Source organism: Musa acuminata, chromosome BXJ2-3 (assembly GCF_036884655.1).
Source record: "Musa acuminata AAA Group cultivar baxijiao chromosome BXJ2-3, Cavendish_Baxijiao_AAA, whole genome shotgun sequence".
NCBI lineage: Eukaryota > Viridiplantae > Streptophyta > Magnoliopsida > Zingiberales > Musaceae > Musa > Musa acuminata.
Window position 1 is genome coordinate 20,637,501 of NC_088340.1, and position 19,229 is coordinate 20,656,729.

The following is a 19,229-nucleotide window of genomic DNA, read 5'->3' on the forward strand; positions in this document are numbered from 1 at the left end:
TCACATTGAATGAATGTTTAATATATATAATATTTAGATATAAATATTTGAGATGTATATATTATACTAAATTCGAAGAGACAAATGTGATATTTCCAAACTTTCATAAGAAAGAAATGACAAATAAATTATGAGTTAATAATGTGAATCAATTTGGTATTTGATCATCAATCTATAGAAGAATTAGAGATAAAAGTTTCATATTTTTACATCACGTTGAATCAATGTAAAATATTATTCACCAGTTAAAATCTAACACGTGGATCCTAATTAATTAAATCCCTCCCGAATAGATCAAATATACTACTTGCCACATGAGTTCCAATTGAAAAATGCTCATCCTAATAGTATATGATTAGAGTTGTTGCACTGTATTTAGAGTTCCTCTTCAGGTACAATACTTATAGCCTCACTATTCTATATTTTGTATTATTTTTCTATATTAGGTATCCATAATATCAATATAAGAGATATAAATATGTGGCACTAGTCGTGCAAGATCTCATGCATTGAAACCAGTAAGCCAAGAATTCAAAGGAGATACAGTTTGGAAAAAGACTATATATATATATATATATATATAAGATGAAAAGAGAAAACCTAGAAGGATAGTTCTATGTTACTAAGGATTGAGAGAGTTAGATTATATATAATAAGTATAATCCACAACGTAGAAAGCTTAAACTTTAGGGTTGATATGGTATCTATTATGATATATATTAATTTTGATTAGTTTAACTAAGATTCGTCATTGTTGAATTTCTAATATGATATCATAAATAAATTTTGATACGAATGAGTTAAAAAAAAAAAAAAACATTGAATCGAGATGGCTTGGCAGCCAATATTAAACTACAGTGTAACTGAATAAATTGAGAAAAAAAAAGAGAAAGACTGATTCAAGATCAAGTTGTGGGTTTGTCCCATAGCATGACAAGGTCAAATCATAAATTTTTAACAATATGAGATGATAATCAATTTACACATGAATAGAAAAAGATAATAAAAATTTAGATGAATTACATAGAAGGGGTATAATGATAATAAACCTATAATTTTAGGTTGAATTGGTTATATATATATAATTTCTTTAAATTATATCCTAATGTTGAAGGTGAGTAAAATTCTTGTCATGCTCAGGTAAGCAACACGCAACTGCGACGTGAGTAAAACCAATTGGTTGCACTGTCAATCGCTTAATCATTAACCGTGGCAATTATTCCCATTATTAGAGGAAACACACGATTTGGCCGCCTGCTTAATTGCCTCCACTTGGATTAGCATTACATGTCACCAGTGTTATCATCACCACCTCTCTGTCGCCCGTTTCACGACTCCAGTGATGATGAACGCAATGTATGCGCACATAACCTGCTCGACGTAATGCTTAATGCCGAGTTCAAACTGGATGACGCCAATATGAGACTTTGTCCCGACGCGGCCCTCTCGTAGCTTTCTCTCCGTCTCTTTTGCCCCTTCCCCTTCGCCGCGAGGACGAGGCGCGCCAGATGACCACACGAGGCCCCATTTCTGCACACCGTGCGACAACGTGTCTCGTACAGAAGCATCAAGTCACTCCATGCTTGCGTAATCGAACCTCGATCTTGTACGTGAGTGGTTAATGGGAGATGCCTGTGTTGATTGAGGAATGCACAGTAAAGATAGTGAATTGCATTAGGTATGTGATTTCCATTGGTCGCGGGGCCCCTGAAAACTCCGTCTCTCCAACCCGTCCTCTCTCTCTCTCTCTCTCTCTAGTTCGTGTGGTCGTCGGAGTTGTTTTACTGCCATCACAGCAGTGGAGTTTGGGGTGGTTACGGAGGAGGAGGGAAGAGATGGAGGAGGAGATCAAGGGGAGGGCGCTTTCCAGCGATGGCGGTAGTTTCGGTTGTGCTTTTCCAAGACCTTTTTTTGAGGTCAGGTGTCATGGCTTTGGATGTGGCCTTCTCCTCCTCGCCCCGTTGCTCCATCACTTTCTCTCTCAAAGTCTCTCCTCTCGCTCTCTCTCTCTCTCACCCCCTCCACCGTCTCTCGCTTTAGGGACCACCTCTTGAGCATATCTCCATTCCTCTCTCACTGGGTGGTGGGTAGCTCTTCTCTTGATCCAACAGTGCTAACCCCACCGGCAACAACAACACCAAGACCAAGAATATTAATGAATCATGTTGCGATTCCCTTTTCATTTGTCCTCCTTCTGACCTCCCTCGAGTCAGTGCTGAGATAAATAAGCTTTGTTTGCCCCATTGGAGACTGAGAGCTTCTTGTAATATCCATCGAGCCGTGAAACATGAGCATCTCAGTGAACGCCGAGTCTTGTGTGCCGCCGGGCTTCCGCTTCCATCCCACCGAGGAGGAGCTCCTCAACTACTACCTGAGGAAGAAGGTCATGTCCGAGAAGATCGATCTGGACGTCATCCGAGACGTTGATCTCAATAAGCTGGAGCCGTGGGACATCCAAGGTGACATTTCGAGTTACTCGCTGCGTTCTCCTCCTTAAATTTGGAGCTTGCGCTTGCTCTCAGTTCCATGGCTTGGGACACAGAGAAGTGCAGGATCGGGTCGACGCCGCAGAACGACTGGTACTTCTTCAGCCACAAGGACAAGAAGTACCCGACCGGCACCCGAACCAATCGAGCAACGGCCGCCGGCTTCTGGAAGGCCACCGGCCGCGACAAGGTGATCTATTCCAGCGTCACACGGATCGGCATGAGGAAGACGCTGGTGTTCTACAGAGGCCGAGCCCCCCATGGCCAGAAGTCGGACTGGATCATGCACGAGTACCGGCTCGATGACCACTCCGACCTCATCTCCCACTCCAACGTACGTATGGAGTAGACCTGTTGCTTACACCATCAATTCTATGTTCTCTGATGCGTCCTTGACCATTCAGGCCCCAAGTTCTATGGGAGAAGGGACAAACCAAGAAGACGCCTGGGTGGTCTGCCGAGTGTTCAAGAAGAAGAACCACCACAGGGCCATTGACAGACCTAATAACTCTGCCTCCGTAACCAGCGATGCCAAGACCCAGTTGCTGCACCACCCGGGCAGCGGCGACGACGCATTGGATCAGATCCTGCAATACATGGGTCGATCATGCAAGGGAGAAAGCCAATGGACGACGAACAGTACTAGTAATAACATCGAGTACCTGAGGCCGATCGAGATCGCCTCATCTAGTGGTCTGCAGGAGATGTTCATGAAGCTTCCTGCTCCCGGAAGCCCCACCATCACGCCACTCCCAAATAGCTTCCCTCTTGATCACTCCTGCGATGACCAAACGAGCTACGGGATGTCAGCGGCCGTCGACATGGGCAGCGCCCACCGTGCCGAGACCGGAAGCGGCGACTGGGCTGCATTCGACCGGCTACTTGCCTCCCAGCTCAACGGCCCGTACGAGGGACCGAAACCGCTCGACGATGACTCTGGCGTTGGCTTTCGCTCATCAGCAAGAGTAGTGCATGCTGATGATGATGATGATGATGATGATGATGATGATTATGATGATGATGACCAACATGGCGGCGATGGCGATCTATGGAGCTTGACGAGGACGTCATTATCGCTGTCAGATCGCATCAGCCATGCGTCTCTGTGAAAGGAAGCAGGCAACACATGCGCACAGTGATGTCTCTTCCAACACGAAAATAAGGAGGAATACATATAAACATACACCGTGAGAACCATGACAGAATATAATGGATTGATGTGTTCAATGATTGTATGTATTGGATGGTGAAGAACACATAACTCGATCCCAACGATCTTTCTATTTTGTGATGTTTGTGTGGATGGAGATATCATATCTTTGTTATGGTGACAGAATGAAAAGTGAAAAGGTAGGATGGAAAGGTGTGCGTTTGTTCGGTCCCTCTCATCTCCTCTGATGAATAGGAAGAAAGGAGGGTAGCGTAATTTGCCTTCGTGCACATGGCAGACACAGAGACTGTACACATCGTACCGTGGCTTCTCTTTTGTTTCCTACAGCAATCCCACAGAGAGGGCTAGAGAGAGATGAATGGAATCATCGTAGGCTTTTCTTAAGCTTTCCCAGTAGGTGTAGGCGGACGAAATATGAACTTTTCTTTACGGGTAGCCAACGAGGAGAGGCAGAAGTTCTCATGGCTTATGCGAGGAGGAAGACTAAAATGATAGAAGATTATGATGATAGAAGATTAAGTTATAGATAATATCAGATTTAAATAACTGATTGATTATGATAGAGAAAAATTTTCTCTCGAAACCTATATAAATACTTATCACTTCAATAAATATTTATCATCTTTTTCATAATATCTAAATTCTTTATTGTATCATAGCTTCTCTTATTTTGAGCAAGAATTTTCCTTCTTTGTTGTTTGATGATAGCAATATCTCTTTTTTGCTGATCGTCATGCTTGATCTCTTTCTCTGCTCAACAATGTCACCCTCGGTTTCCTAATTGATTTTCACAGATTTTAACCATCTCTCTGTTATCTTCTCACAAGCTGATGGCGAACACCATCCATCACTACTGACTACTCTATCGGCGGACCCCATAGTCAGCACCCCGTAGCTAGTCTCCTGTTGCTATTACTCCTTTGATGACCTCCTCTCATGGGTTAACTTACTGCTATTGTCATCCTGTTTCTTTCTCTTCTTATGGTGATAGCTTGTGAACAACATCATTGTTGAATCTGAGATTTTGATAATGAAATCAATTGATAAGTTTATGATCTAATTTATGTTTTGAGTGACACAGGACTAACTTCGATCAAAAAAAATAAATTGATTAAAGTAGGAGGAATTGGACATTGGGCAGAAACAGAATATGTCAGAAGATTGGATGTCGGGTCGGAGGATCGATCAACGTGTTAGCAAAAGGACTTCGTACCGTGAGTTTTGGCATCGGGTCGAAGGATCGAACATTGCGCCAATGAGATCAAAAGTTGTGGGAGGTCAACAAACCGATTGGGCAATATGCCGAAGGAAAGGACGATACACCGAAGGATCAGATAAAGTACTGGATGAACCAATTATAGGGAAATCTAGGGGCGACATCACATTTGTAGTTGAAGAACAAAAAAAAAAAATCCTCAAATTTCCCAATAATGACTTCCCCAAATATACCATGCCCGGTATATGGTCTTTGGGGTATTAGATGGATGAGAGACTATAAATACAGGGTAACTGAGGACAAATAGGTCCAATGGATTAGATTCCCATGTATCGTCTAGGGACTACGGCGTAGTGGCCTAGTACGTCTGCAGTCGATGAGTTGAGTGAATTATTATAGAGATAATAATTCACTGAGCCAGAAGAAGTTCTGACAAGTATGACTCATGGCCAGCTCGATATTGGGCCTAGAGGGTCACACACATATGGTAGGTATTGTGATGAGTAGAGGTTCAGATATGAGATATTCGCTAGAGGCCCTATCTTATTGGATATCCAATAAGCTCCTAAATTATTAGATCATATGAATGAGATACAATAAGAGCCCATGAGAGATTATTGGATAGAGATCCACTAATCTAAGAGGTTTTGATAGTTGGATGGAGATTCAATACCCAATATAGGAGGATCCATTAGGGTTAAGTTGACAAGGGACCTCTATAAATATGAGTGTTTCAATAGTTTATAGGCAAGAGCTGTTTGCTTCCTCTCCTATTCTCCTCCCCCTCTCCACCTCAGAGCAGGCCTGGAGTTTTGAGGAGCGTCATCGCAGCCCTGTTGTGTGGATCACCGCTATAGAGGAGGGCGCTTGATCTCCTTCACCCTCTCCTAGAGATTTGCAGGGATTCAGGGATATATGATCTCCCTAGGTAACACAATCTATCTCACACATGATTTTCTATTTCATAGATTTTTACGCACCAATCTTCGCATGACGACGAACATATCTTTGGGAATTGGGGATTTTGTTTTATGTTCTTCTGCTGAGCATGTGATGTTGCCCCCATGATTTCTCAACAGTGGTATTAAAGTCAGGTTGTTCGTGCGAAAATTAGTTTTGAATTGCATGTGTTATGTTTTGGAGAAGCTTTTGATGTCAAAATCATTAACGCAAAACCGAGAAAGGGCAACAATTGTTGTGGTCCTTACTGCCCTCGTTGCCATCTGCATGCAGTAGGCTTACTATCGGCGGCTGGCAGCCTACGGGGCTCGGCAACTCGCTAGTGCTGCCACTAGCAGCCCGCGTGCAACGGTGCCTACAGGCGCTGTGCTCGCAGACAGAATCGCCCGCGGGCAAGGGCGGCGCCCCCAACGCCCCCGTGCCCCCCCCACCCACAAGCCGCCCCCGACAAGGTGGCGATGACTGTAGTAGGGAAGAGGGAGAAAGGGGCTTAGGGTTTTCTAGGCAAAAGATAGTTTTGCCCCTTGGAATTTCAGAAATTCTAGATTCTATCTTTTACCTAAATTACAAAAATACCCCTTAGAATTTAGAAAATTTTCTACATGTCCTTGATTTCAGAAAATATTAATTAATTAAAAAGTTTAATTGATTATTATTTTTTATTATCTAGTAGTCCTGCATGATATTGATTTATACATGTGATGTATGATATGTGGACGAATGATCATGTACCGTGTGATGTGTGTACTTGTGATTATTATTATTGGGGCCTACGAGCCTCCATTATATTTCTCATTTATTGTCGGGTCAGTGTGCCTATTATTAAGTTGTAATTATATAAGGAGGCGTAATGGGACCTACGAGACGGATGATCGCGATGCATGGAGATGCGTCGAGATGCCGACGGGACCAACGAGGACGAGATGGATGAACACAGGGTATAGAGATGCACCGTTGCACTCATAGATCTTTATGTAAGTGATTAGGCCTATTGGCTCGGGCCTGATCACATTAGACTGTGGTCCATGATCATCTGGTGTAATTGCTCATAGTATGTATGATTTGTTAGGAAATCTTGGGGCGACATCACATGCACAGCGGAAGAACAAGAAAACAAAATCCCCAATTTTCTAAAAAGATATTCGTCGTCATGCGAAGATTGGTATGCAAAAATCCATGTAACAAACTGCATATAGAATAGATTGTGTTACCTAGGGAGATCGTATATCCCTGTTTCCTTGCAAATCTCTAGGAGAGGGTGAAGGAGGTCAAGCGTCCTCCTCTCTAGCGGTGATCCACACAGTAGGGCTGCGATGACGCTTGTCAAAACTCCAGGCCTACTCTGAGGTGGAGAGGGGGAGGAGAATAGGAGAGGCAAACAAAAGCTCTAGTCTATAAACCATTGAATCCCTCCTATTTATAGAGGTCCCCCGTCAAACCCTAATGGATCCTCCCCTAGTGGGTATTGGATCTGCATCCAATTACCCAAGCCTTTTAGATTAGTGGATCTCTATCCAATAATCTCTCATGGGCTCTTATTGGATCTCGTCCATGGGATCCAATAATTCAGGGGCTTATTGGATATCCAATAAGATAAGGGCTTCGGTGGATATCTCATATCCAAACATCTACTCATCGCAATTCCTACCATATGTGTGTGACCCTCTAGGCCCAATATTGAGCTGGCCGTGAGTCATACCTATCAGAACTCCTTCTAACTTAGTGAATTATTATTTCTATAATAATTTAGTCGACTCATCGACTATAGACGTACTAGGCCGCTATGCCGTAGTCCCTAGATGATACAAGGGAATCCAATCCATTAGACCTATCTATCCTCAATTACCGTATACCTATAGTCCCTCATCCATCTAATATCTCAGATACCGTATATCGGGTATGGTGCTGTCAGACCCATATGGTTTCTACTCGTGTCTCGCTCTAATCGGATTGTCCCGGAGAACTCTTTCTCTCTCAATCCGAATGACCCTGGCCAGGGATTTGTCCGAGTAAGAATACATGAGATATTCCTCTCATGATGCCGAGATTGGATGATCCTCTATCGACACTCAATAGCCCTCGTAAGGTCGACTACCACTCCCAATGACCAGTTGTACTAGATCTGAGATATCCAAATCTATAAGTCTGGTATCAAAGTGTGGAGCACTTATATAGGACATCCTTTATGTCTCAAGTGTTAGTCATAGGTGCCCAGCAAGCCAATCACGTGAGTGATGACACGTGTGACTTGATACAGAATCTTTTTTGCTTATTATATTTTGGCATATATCACTTTATAACTATTGTATATATGCATATATATATTGTGATGTCCTTGGATTTGTGCAATGGGAATCGGATCATGATGAGATCATGAAAATGAGATCGATTCACCTTTAAACACATATCATAAATAATCTCGGTGTCATGAAAGGAATGTCCCATGTGTTCTTGCTCAGACAAATCCCTAGCTAGGGTCGTTCGGGTTGAGAGAGAAAGAGTTCTCCGGGAGAATCCGATTAGAGTGAGACTCGAGTAGAAACCGTATGGGTCTGACAGCACCATGCTCGATATACGGTCTCTAGGATATTAGATGGATGAGGGACTATAGGTACACTATAACTAAGGATAGACAGATCCAATGGATTGGATTCCCCTGTATCGTTTGGGGACTATGGCGTAGTGGCCTAGTACGTCCGTAGTTGATGAGTCAAGTAAATTATTACAGAGATAATAATTCACTGAGTTAGAAGGAGTTCTGACAAGTATGACTCATGGCCAGCTCGATATTGGGTCTAGTGGATCACACACATATGGTAGGCATTGCGATAAGTAGAGGTTCGGATATGAGATATCCGAAGTAGCCCTTGTCTTATTGGATATTCAATAAGCCCCTGAATTATTGGATCCTATGGACGAGATCCAATAAGAGCCCATGAGAGATTACTGGATAGAGATATACTAATCTAAAAGGCTTGGGTTATTGGATGCAGATCCAATACCCACTAGGCGAGGATCTATTAGGGTTTGATAGGAGACCTCTATAAATAGGAGGAATTCAGAGCCTCATAGGCTAGAGCCTTTGTTTGCCTCTCCTAGTCTCCTTCCCCTCTCCACCTCAAAGCAGGCCAGGAGTTTTGAGGAGCGTTGTCAGAGCCCTGCTGTGTGGATTACCGCTAGAGAGGAGGATGCTTAACCTCCTTCACCCTCTCTTAAGGATTTGCAAGGAAACAGGGATATACGATCTCCCTAGGTAACACAATCTACTCTATACACAGTTTTTCAGTTTCGCGGATTTGCCGCACCAATCTTCGCATGACGACGAACATCTCTTTGGGAATCAGGGATTTTGTTTTCTTGTTCTTCCGCTGCGCATGTAATGTCGCCCCCAAAGATTTTTCCCAATAGTGGTATCAGAGCCAGGTTGTTCGTGCGATAGATTGGTTTTAAACTGCGTGTGTTGTGTTTTTGAGAAGCTTTTGACGTCAAAATCGTTGACGCAAAAGCGGAAAAGGGCAACAACTGTTGCTGCCCTCGCTGCCGTCGCAGATGGCAGCACTACCATCTGCGTGCAGGCAGGCAGCCTGCAGTAGCAGCCGCAAGGGCAGCGGTGCCTGCGTGTTAGGACTCTAGCTAGGAGAGTCCTAATTGAGAGGGACATTCATGTAGGAGGTTTTTTCTTAGAGAAGAATTAGGAGTTGTAAGGGAATAGAAGTCTTGAGTAGGAGTCATAATAGGAGTTGGTTAGAAGTAAGAGTCTTAAGTAGGAGTCCTATTAGGAGTTAGGGTTTAGAAGCCCTATAAATAGCCATGTATTCCTTCTCTTTTCTTAAGCAATAGATGAATCTTTTCTGTAGCCTTTGAGCAGCAACTTGGAGGGAGGAACCCCTATAGAGTTCCAAGGAGGCTGATCCCCTAAAGAGATCAACCCCAAGTTTAGAATCTGCAAGGGTTCTATCACCTGGTATCAGAGCAGCGTTCTTGGCATCTCGCTGCCCTTCCATAGCCATCCATCAGCCCTCCACAGCCGCCCAAAACAATTCCCACAATTGCTTAAAAGATCGTCACCAAATTCCGCCATCATCTCCACCACCGCGGATCATCCTTTGATCTCCCCGTGAATTGCAACAAGTTCTAGTTTCCTACCTTACTACTGCTGCAATTTAATTATCCCTATCTGAAAATCCCCCCCAAAAAAAAAATTGTTCCTATATTGCTGCATAAACTTTTCATCTCTACAACGAAAGATACATTGCAGAATTTCAGCCGCATAGCACTATTTGTTTGATCTTGATACTATATTTTCTCTGTCCAAACCTCTACAAAATTTTCTTGATTAAATTGGACATCCTTGCTGTCATATAAACTAAGATATTATTGTCAATTCCCTCCTCAAACCTCTTAAATTTTTGGCGGAGATTTCATTGAGAAACCGCTGTTTCTTCCACGACAATTCTGCTCTTACAAGACAATACAATTCTACAGCAAAATTTTACTGATTTCTATCAAACCTTTGCTGTCATCCACAACAGATCGAAAACTTTCATCCATAGCCCTAAAACTTCACCAAACCACACCCTCAAATTGCACCCAAAAAAGCCACAAAACAAACCTAAACCGCAGCCTACATATACCAATCCACCAACCCTTTCAACCATCACTTCTCTCGACCTATACATGCCTTTAACCCGTCAACAAAAGAGAGATCTTAACATCACAGATTTGGAGTCATATACTATAGCATCTGAGGAGGTAATCAATGCTAAATTGAAGCCTTCGAGGCATGAATGGAGGATAAGATTCAGACTCCTTACCGAATTCAGTTTGGGCCGACCACCAAGCCCGAAGAAATCACATCAAGGAGAGAGCTCTAACCAATCACATCATGCCCAAAGAGATGACTTCCAAGAGAGGGGAGGCTCTATGACCGACCCCAACTATTCGCGCATGAGAGTGGACTTCCCTAGATGGGAAGAAGGAGACCCAATTGGTTGGATCTCGCGCGCGGAGCGATATTTTCGGTACCATAAAACTGTGAATGCATCCACGGTGGAAATTACAGCTATACATCTTGAAGGGGATGCCATACAGTGGTTTGACTAGTTTGAACACACTTATGGAGTCCTTTCATAGCTACAATTCAAAGAAGGACTACTAAACCGCTTCAGACCAACTTATTACGAGAACATTGACGGACAACTAGCAAAGATCCGACAAACCTCCACCATTCAGGAGTACCAAACCAGGTTTGAAAGGTTATCTAATCAAACTCGTGATTGGTCTGAAAAATAGCTATTGGGACCTTTATTGAGGGCTTAAAGCCAGAGATCCGGGGAGAAGTTAAGACGCGACAACAATACACGCTTATGGCAGCCATCTCTTTCGTACGACTTCAAGAGGAGCGATTGAACCATGAAGCCTGGAGGACGAGGATCACTCCTCGACCTACAATACTAAAGCCCTCAGCCCCCCCTACTATCAACTGAGTCCCTGCACCGAAAAGGTTAACAAGAGAAGAACTTCGAGAGCGATCTGCGAAGGGGTTATGTTGACTTTGCGACGAGCCGTGGAGCCACGAGCATCGCTATAGAAAAGGTAGACTTCTTATGATTGAACTAGTAGAAGAAGAGGTCATTGAACATCTAGAAGAGAGCCTTAAATATGAAATAGAATATATTAAATAAGAGCCACAACCGACCGACATTACAATACACGCACTGGCCGGCTACTCAAACCCGCAAACGATGAAAGTTGGAGGCCTTCTCAAACAACAGCCGATTACTGTTCTCATCGGCATGGGAAGTACTAATAACTTCTTAAATAGTAAGGTTGCTGCTCGGATGGCACTGCATATTGAAGGTTGCAGCAAGTTCGATGTAAAGGTGACCGACGGCAGAATCCTAAAATGCGACCAAAGATGCCCGCAGGTAAAACTATTACTGCAAGACCAAGAAATTATTACTGATTTCTTCCTCCTACCACTTGATGACTATGAGGCAGTGCTTGGTATAGAATGGATGACTACACTAGGTGATGTCTCTTGGAACTTTTCTAAATTAATTATGAAATTCTACTGTAAGGGCAAACATATCATCCTACGCGGGAAGTGTAGAAGCAACGTTACCACTGTTTCGACCCAACGAATGGAGAAAGTTTTACACAAGGTAAATGGTGGCTTTTTGATGCACCTCCAGCAGAAACCAAAGGGGAAGAAAATAGAAATTGAAGATCAAAATCTTGCCCAATTGCTTACTGAATTTGCCGACATTTTTGCTGAACCATGCGGTCTTCCTCCTTCTCGACAACATGACCATCGAATTCCAATCCTTCCGAGCAAGCCACTAGCGAATACTTGATCGTACCAATATCCTCACCTCCAAAAAGATGAAATTGAAAAGATCATAAAGGAGATGCTTGAAACAGGGGTGATTCGACCAAGTTGCAGCCCTTTTTCCTCACCATTGCTACTTATACGTAAGAAGGACGAAACTTGGCGGATGTGCATCGACTACCGAGCTTTAAATGGCATCATCGTCAAGGACAAGTACCCAATACCAGTGGTGGATGAACTTCTTGATGAATTAAAAGGAGCTTGAGTCTTCACGAAGTTGGACCTCCGATCCGGTTACCACCAAATTCAGGTATGTGAAGATGACATTCCAAAAACTTCATTCCGCACACATGATGGTCATTATGAATTCTTGGTAATGCCTTTTGGACTCACTAATGCTCCTTCAACCTTTCAAAGTCTCATGAATGATATTTTTCAGAGCTTTCTTCGTAAATTTGTTCTGGTATTTTTTGATGATATTCTCATTTACAGCCCTTCTCTTGAGACTCACTTTCAGCATTTATGGATTGTTCTAACGATCCTTCGGGAGAATACTCTTTTTGTTAAGCAACCAAAGTGTAGCTTTCTCCAGCAAAAAGTAGAGTACCTTGGGCATATAATATCAGTAGAAGGAGTGGCGGTAGACCCAACAAAAATTAAGACAATACAAGGCTGGCCGAAATCTACAAACGTGAAATTACTACGCAGGTTCCTTGGACTAACAGGCTACTACCGAAAATTTGTTAAGGACTATGGGAAGATCAGTGCACCACTCACTTCTCTACTGAAAAAAGATGCTTTCCAATGGTCAAACAAAGCCTCTGCTGCCTTCGACAAACTTAAGGTAGCCATGACAACGACGCTGGTGCTAGCGCTACCAGATTTTAACCGACCCTTCATCATTGAGACCGACGCATCTGGAGTCAGAATTGGAGCCATTCTCATGCAAGATGGTCGACCACTCGCATACACTAGCAAGGCATTATCTCCCTCCCATCAAAACATGTCAGTATATGATAAGGAGATGCTCGCCATTGTACACGTAGTAATGAGGTGGAGACCCTACCTGATCGGCCGGCGATTTCAAATTAAAATCGACCATAGAAGCCTCAAGTATTTTTTGGAGCAAAAGATATCATCCCCTGAGCAACTCTCCATCAACACTCGAGCCTCCATGAAGCTATCTCCACGATTTTTTGGGCCCTATCAGATCACAGAGTGTATTGGAGCAGTGGCGTATAGACTTAAATTACTTGAGGATGTCAAAATTCACCTTGTCTTCCATATGTCATGCCTGAAGCCCAAGTTGGGAGAACACGAGTCACCCCAGATCAAACTTCCCAACTGTTAGAACCCTTGCAGATTCTAAACTTGGGGTTGATCTCTTTAGGGGATCGGCCTCCTTGGAACTCTATAGGGGTTCCTCCCTCCAAGTTGCTGCTCAAAGGCTGCAGAAAAGATTCATCTATTGCTTATGAAAAGAGAAGGAATACATGGCTATTTATAGGGCTTCTAAACCCTAACTCCTAATAGGACTCCTACTTAAGACTCTTACTTCTAACCAACTCCTAGTAGGACTCCTAGTCATGACTCATATTCCCTTACAACTCCTAATTCTTCTCTAAGAAAATACCTCCTACATGAATGCCCCTCTCAATTAGGACTCTCCTAGCTAGAGTCCTAACAGTTTTACATGAATGTCCCTCTCAATTAGGACTCTCCAAGCTAGAGTCCTAACAGACCCGCCCTCTTCAAATCAGCCTTGTCCTCGAGGCTGATGATTCATGAATTCTGAGAATTTGATCTTCAAGTCGTCATAGTTCTCTCAAGTGGCATCTTCTATTGGTAGGTTCGCCCACTGTATTAGCACTTCATTAGTGGGTCATCGTCGTTGAGTCACGATCCGTCGATCAATAATGGCACTTGGCTGGGTCTGAAGTTCTCTTTGGGTAGTCATATTTGGTGAGTGGCTTTGGGCTGTCTCCAAGTACCTATTTAAAACTTTTGTCTGGCCGTCGATTTATGGGTGATATGTCATACTCCTTTTCAATTTAGTACCCTGCATATGGAATAACTTTGTCCAAAATCTGCTCATGAAGATGCAAGTAGAATTTATCGTAAGCACAATGCGTCCCTTATAGTGTAATTCTTTTGAGTCCCAATTGTAATGAGCCATGGGGCTTGGTGCTTCCTCCAATTTTTTTATAATCTTACTAGTCTCTGAATCTTCCTGCCATTCCATCTTAATATCCTTAAGAAAGTTGCTGGTCGGAAGTGAAACGACCGAAACTTTAACTTGCTCGGGTAGCTGCGAAAGTGCATCCTTTTTTGCTGCTCAAGGGATGATATTTTTCGCTCCAAAAAGTACTTGAGGCTTTTATGGTTGATTTTAATTTGAAATCGTCGGCCAATCAAGTAGGGTCTCCACCTCGTTGCTGCGCGCACAATGGCGAGCATCTCCTGATCATATGTTGACTTATTTTGATGGGAGGGAGATAATGCCTTGCTAGTGTATATGAGTGGCGACCATCTTACATGAGAATGGCTCGAATTCCGACTCCAGATACGTCGGCCTCAATAATGAAGGGTCGGTTGAAATCTGGTAGTGTTAGCACCGGCGTCGTCGTCATGGCTGCCTTAAGTTTGTCGAAGGCAGCGGAGGCTCTGTCCGACCATTGGAAGACATCTTTTTTCTAAGGAAGTAAGTGGTGCACTGATCTCTCCATAGTTTTTCACGAACTTGCAGTAGTAGCCTGTTAAACCCAGAAAGCCATGTAGCAATTTTATGTTCCACGGGGTCAGCCAGTTTTGTATTGCTCCAATTTTGAAGGGGTCTACTGCCACACCTTCCTCTGATATGATATGCCCAAGATATTCCGCTTTCTTATGAAGAAAGCAAAAATTCATAGTGGTCGTTGTGTGTTCAAAAGGTGGTTTTCGTTATGTCTTCTTCGCATACTCGTATTTGATGATACCCAGATCGAATGTCCAGCTTTGTGAAGATGTGCTCCCTTAGCAACTCATCTACTACTAGAATAGGGTATTTATCTTTGATGGTTATGCCATTGAGAGCTCGGTAATCAACACATAATCGCCATATTCCATCCTTCTTTCGTATGAGGAGCACCGGTGAAGAGTAGGGGCTGCAACTTTACCAAATAACTCTTGTTTTGAGCATCTCTTTTACAATCCATTCTATTTAATTCTTCTGGAGATGTGGATATTGATATGGCTGAGCATTTGCTGGAGATTTGCCTGGAAGAATCATTATATAATGATCATGCCGACAGGTAAGAGGTAGGTTGCGCGGTTCGTCAAATATATATGAAAATTCAGCAAGCAAAGGAAGTAGATTTGGATCTTCAAATTTTGTTGGCTCTCTCTTAGTTTGTTGCTCAAGTTGTACCAAAAAGCTGCTGCATGCTTTATGCAAAACCTTCTCCATTTGTTGTGTGCAAATCGTCGTTACGTCGCTCTAACGTTTCCCGTGCAGTATCACCTGTTTCTCCTTACTATAAAATTTTATAATTAGTTGCATAAAATTCCAAGAAATATCACCTAATGTCATCAACCATTTAATTCTGAGTATGGCCTCATGATCATCAAGAGGGAGGAGGAAGAAATCTGCAATTATCTCTTGGCCTCATGATCAACAACATTTAATTCTCATCACAATGCCAACATAACCCCTTCGCATATCGCTCCCGAAGCTCTTCTCTTGTTAACCTCTTTGGTGTAGGGACTTGGTCGAAAGTAGGGGGGGCTAAGGGCTTCAATATTACTAGTTGAGGAGCGACCCTAGTCCTCCGAGCTTCATGGTTCAATTGCTCCTCTTGATGTCGTGTGAAAGAGATGCCTGCCATAAGCGTATACTGTCACGCCCCTAAAAATATCCATGATATTTAAATTTTTTTTTTCGCCACAACTAACCCAGGATCCAAACACACATTTGAGGTCACTAAGAAAACATTCAGATCAAAAATTTTACTTCTATAATCTATCAATTCATAACCCTGTGCAATTCATAAACATAGCACATATCACTCGATAATTTATACAATCTGAACTCAACTCATCAAAATAAAAACCACAATATAAATCCACAAGTGGGGAAATCTATGCAGTCACCACAATCATCGATTTACCATAAGTTCATATCATTACACGAATTTAATTTAACATTCCAAAACCCTATACATGAGGGATCCTTTAACTTACACAAAATCCACAGGTTTAGATTCATAGTCACATTTCATTAGATGCAACGTAGCTTATACACAACTACATATATGCTAACAAAAGTTCTGCCCAACGTCTTCTAAACTTTCCACTGCCTCAGCCCATTCTTAACATTTAAGCAGGCGATACGCTATCCTGAAAAATTTATCAACAAATGGGGTGAGCATAAAGAGCTCAGCAAGTGACTAACATATCCATATCAAAATAGTACAATTTCCAAAGAGATGCAGTTTCAAACACAAAGCAGAATATACGATTTCGTATACATAATATCATTAGGAGCAGAATCATAATTGTCCTTTTTAATCATACATATTTGGTTCCTGACAGATGGGGCATAGAGTAATTGGAGCATATCAGAAACAAAGGAAACATATCGGAGCTTATCAATGGCATATAAAATGTTCCAAATCACATCAACGACATATGGAACATTACGAAGCAAAATCAGCAGTGAATGAAGCATTTCAGAGCATATCAAACTCATATGTCGTACAGAAGCTCAAACGTCGTCCTTGACGTTGCAATCATATCATAACTATCTAGAGCACGAACAGAAATAACTCACCAAAACTCTGGATGTCATATCAAACATATAGAGGGTGTAGTGGGATCTCAGTCAGAATGTGATTCATCCATTTCTGAATGACCACCTGACAAAAGTCTCCCACGTCTGGGAGCTCCATCCACCCACGTCTAGGTGAAGTCAAAGGGGGCCGGCAGAGCATCGCAGGCTCTAAGCAATATCCCACAAAGCGGGACCCCACAAAGCGGGCAAATAAGCGCATACCCGAATATCCCACATAGCGGGACCCCACAAAGCGGGCAAATCAGCGCATACCCTTTACCATTTCTGGCAAAGGTCCAGACAATCCCACACACCAGAGTACAAGAAGGCAGTTTCAACAATAAGTAGCATATAACGGAAGCACACGCGGAGCAACCAAACGTACATGTGCCTTTTCAAAAGCAGTGTGATGCAAGGAACGAATCTCTCACAAAAGTATTCATTTTAGGAAAGAAATGAAAGCAAGAGTGTACAGGGATTCCAAACAATCATAATCAGCTCAATTCCAATAAGAAGATTAGGCGAATTCAAGTATCCAAAGGAAATGGAACAGAATACGCGAAATCGACCAAAGCTCGATTTCGGACAGAATTCCAGTGGCACATCAAACAAATATTTCAGAATAACAATTATGCTCCAATACCCATAAGAAGGCTATGGTCGAACCATATATCAATCTATATTCGGATGGAACAGATTTCATATGAAACAGGGCTCCCAACACAGAGTTACCTCTGATTTGGTAACACAAGGTCAAAATCACAATCACTGTTTTGCAGAATTTATAAGGTCGGATTCAACAGACGATAGGGTGGGCAATTGAACTCCAAAATTTTCAAACTATATGTCAAAAGAGAGAATTTCAAGTCTAGTTTCAAATAAAATCAGTTTAGTACAAACCAGAATTTTCAACAGGGAGTTATAGGCGTTTTAGTATCGAAAGGTCAGAAATCTTGAACTCTGTTTTACAGCGTCTATAGGCTCTTTTGAAACAAATTTTTGGGTAAGTATTCGGTGTCCAAAATCTACAAAATCGGTGTCAAAAGAAATATATACGAGTCTAATTTCAAACAAAAATAGTTCCTGCCTGAATTCTCATTCTGTACTAAAACTTATAGCTGAAACAGTGCTTAGGGGTCAGTTTACCGAAAAAAAACTTTCAGAATCCATGGTTTTATGTCCAAGGAGAGACATATCAGTTTCTAAATAGAAATCTTCCAATTTATTTTGAATCAACATAAAAACAGAGTCTAATACTGCTGTAGGATGGGGTTAGAACACTTGCCTTTGGAAATTTTGACCCGAAATGACAAGATTAAAGCAAGAACCCTAAAAGCCCCAATTTTCTTTCTCTTCTTCTTCTTCTTCTTCTTCTTCTTCTTCTTCTTCTTCTTCTTCTTCTTCTTCTTTCTTTCTTTCTTTCTTTCCCTGATCACCCACGAGCTGCCTCCTCTGCTTCCTTAAGAACGAAGGCAGAGAGGCTTAAGCGGTGGAATTTGTCATTTGGTGCATTTTGCAGTTTAGTCCTTGTTTTTATCATATTCACGATTAGGTCCTTAGGGTTTACATATAGGTCCTCAGATTCTTTCTTTTCTCTTTTTTTTTTGAACAGATCTCCCAAATCTTACAAATAAGTTACCTCTGATTCATACTCTATTTCTTTTGTCAATTAAAATAGATGCTTACGTTATCACCAGAAATTTATACGAACATTCGGAAATGAGGGGTGTTACACTCTCCCCCCCTTAAAAGAAAAAATTAGTCCTCTAAATTTATCGTACCTCTATTCGATGAAAAGACGAGGATACACCTTTTTCATTTCCTCTTCTAGCTCCCAAGTTGTCTCTTCTCCAGAATGATGTCTCCAATTTACTTGAACCAGTGGGATGACCCGATTCCTTAGGACTTTTTCTTTCTTATCAATAATCTGAATAGGCTCTTCCACATAGGATAAATCTTTATCGAACTCCACCAACTCATACTTAATGATGTGAGAAGGGTCATACATATACTTTCTAATCATCGAGACATGAAATATATCATGGACATGGCTCAATGCTGGTGGTAAGGCAATCCTGTAAGCGACAGAACCAACCCTCTCAAGAACCTCAAAAGGTCCAATAAATCTTGGGCTTAACTTTCCTTTCTTCCCAAACCTTATAATGCCTTTGGAAGGGGAGACTTTTAAGAATACAAAATCTCCGATTTCAAACTCAATATCTCGTCTCCTATTATCGGCATAACTCTTTTGACGACTT

General features: G+C 42.2%; 1 protein-coding gene and 1 long non-coding RNA gene across 2 annotated transcripts; one reads left to right on the plus strand and one right to left on the minus strand.

Annotated features, from left to right (window-relative positions):
* Positions 1-2,118: 2,118 nt before the first annotated feature.
* Positions 2,119-3,748, plus strand: LOC135606496 (NAC domain-containing protein 43-like). Its single transcript, XM_065097523.1, has 3 exons — positions 2,119-2,459; positions 2,543-2,820; positions 2,891-3,748. Exons 1-3 carry the CDS (start codon positions 2,288-2,290, stop codon positions 3,593-3,595), a joined length of 1,155 nt encoding a protein of 384 aa, XP_064953595.1. The 5' UTR covers positions 2,119-2,287; the 3' UTR covers positions 3,596-3,748.
* A 12,511-nt stretch (positions 3,749-16,259) lies between these two features.
* Positions 16,260-18,537, minus strand: LOC135606497 (uncharacterized). The gene is made up of 2 exons (XR_010484833.1): positions 18,257-18,537; positions 16,260-16,538 (listed from the first exon to the last, which is right to left on the minus strand). It is a non-coding gene; the product is annotated as an uncharacterized LOC135606497 (long non-coding RNA).
* Positions 18,538-19,229: the final 692 nt, after the last annotated feature.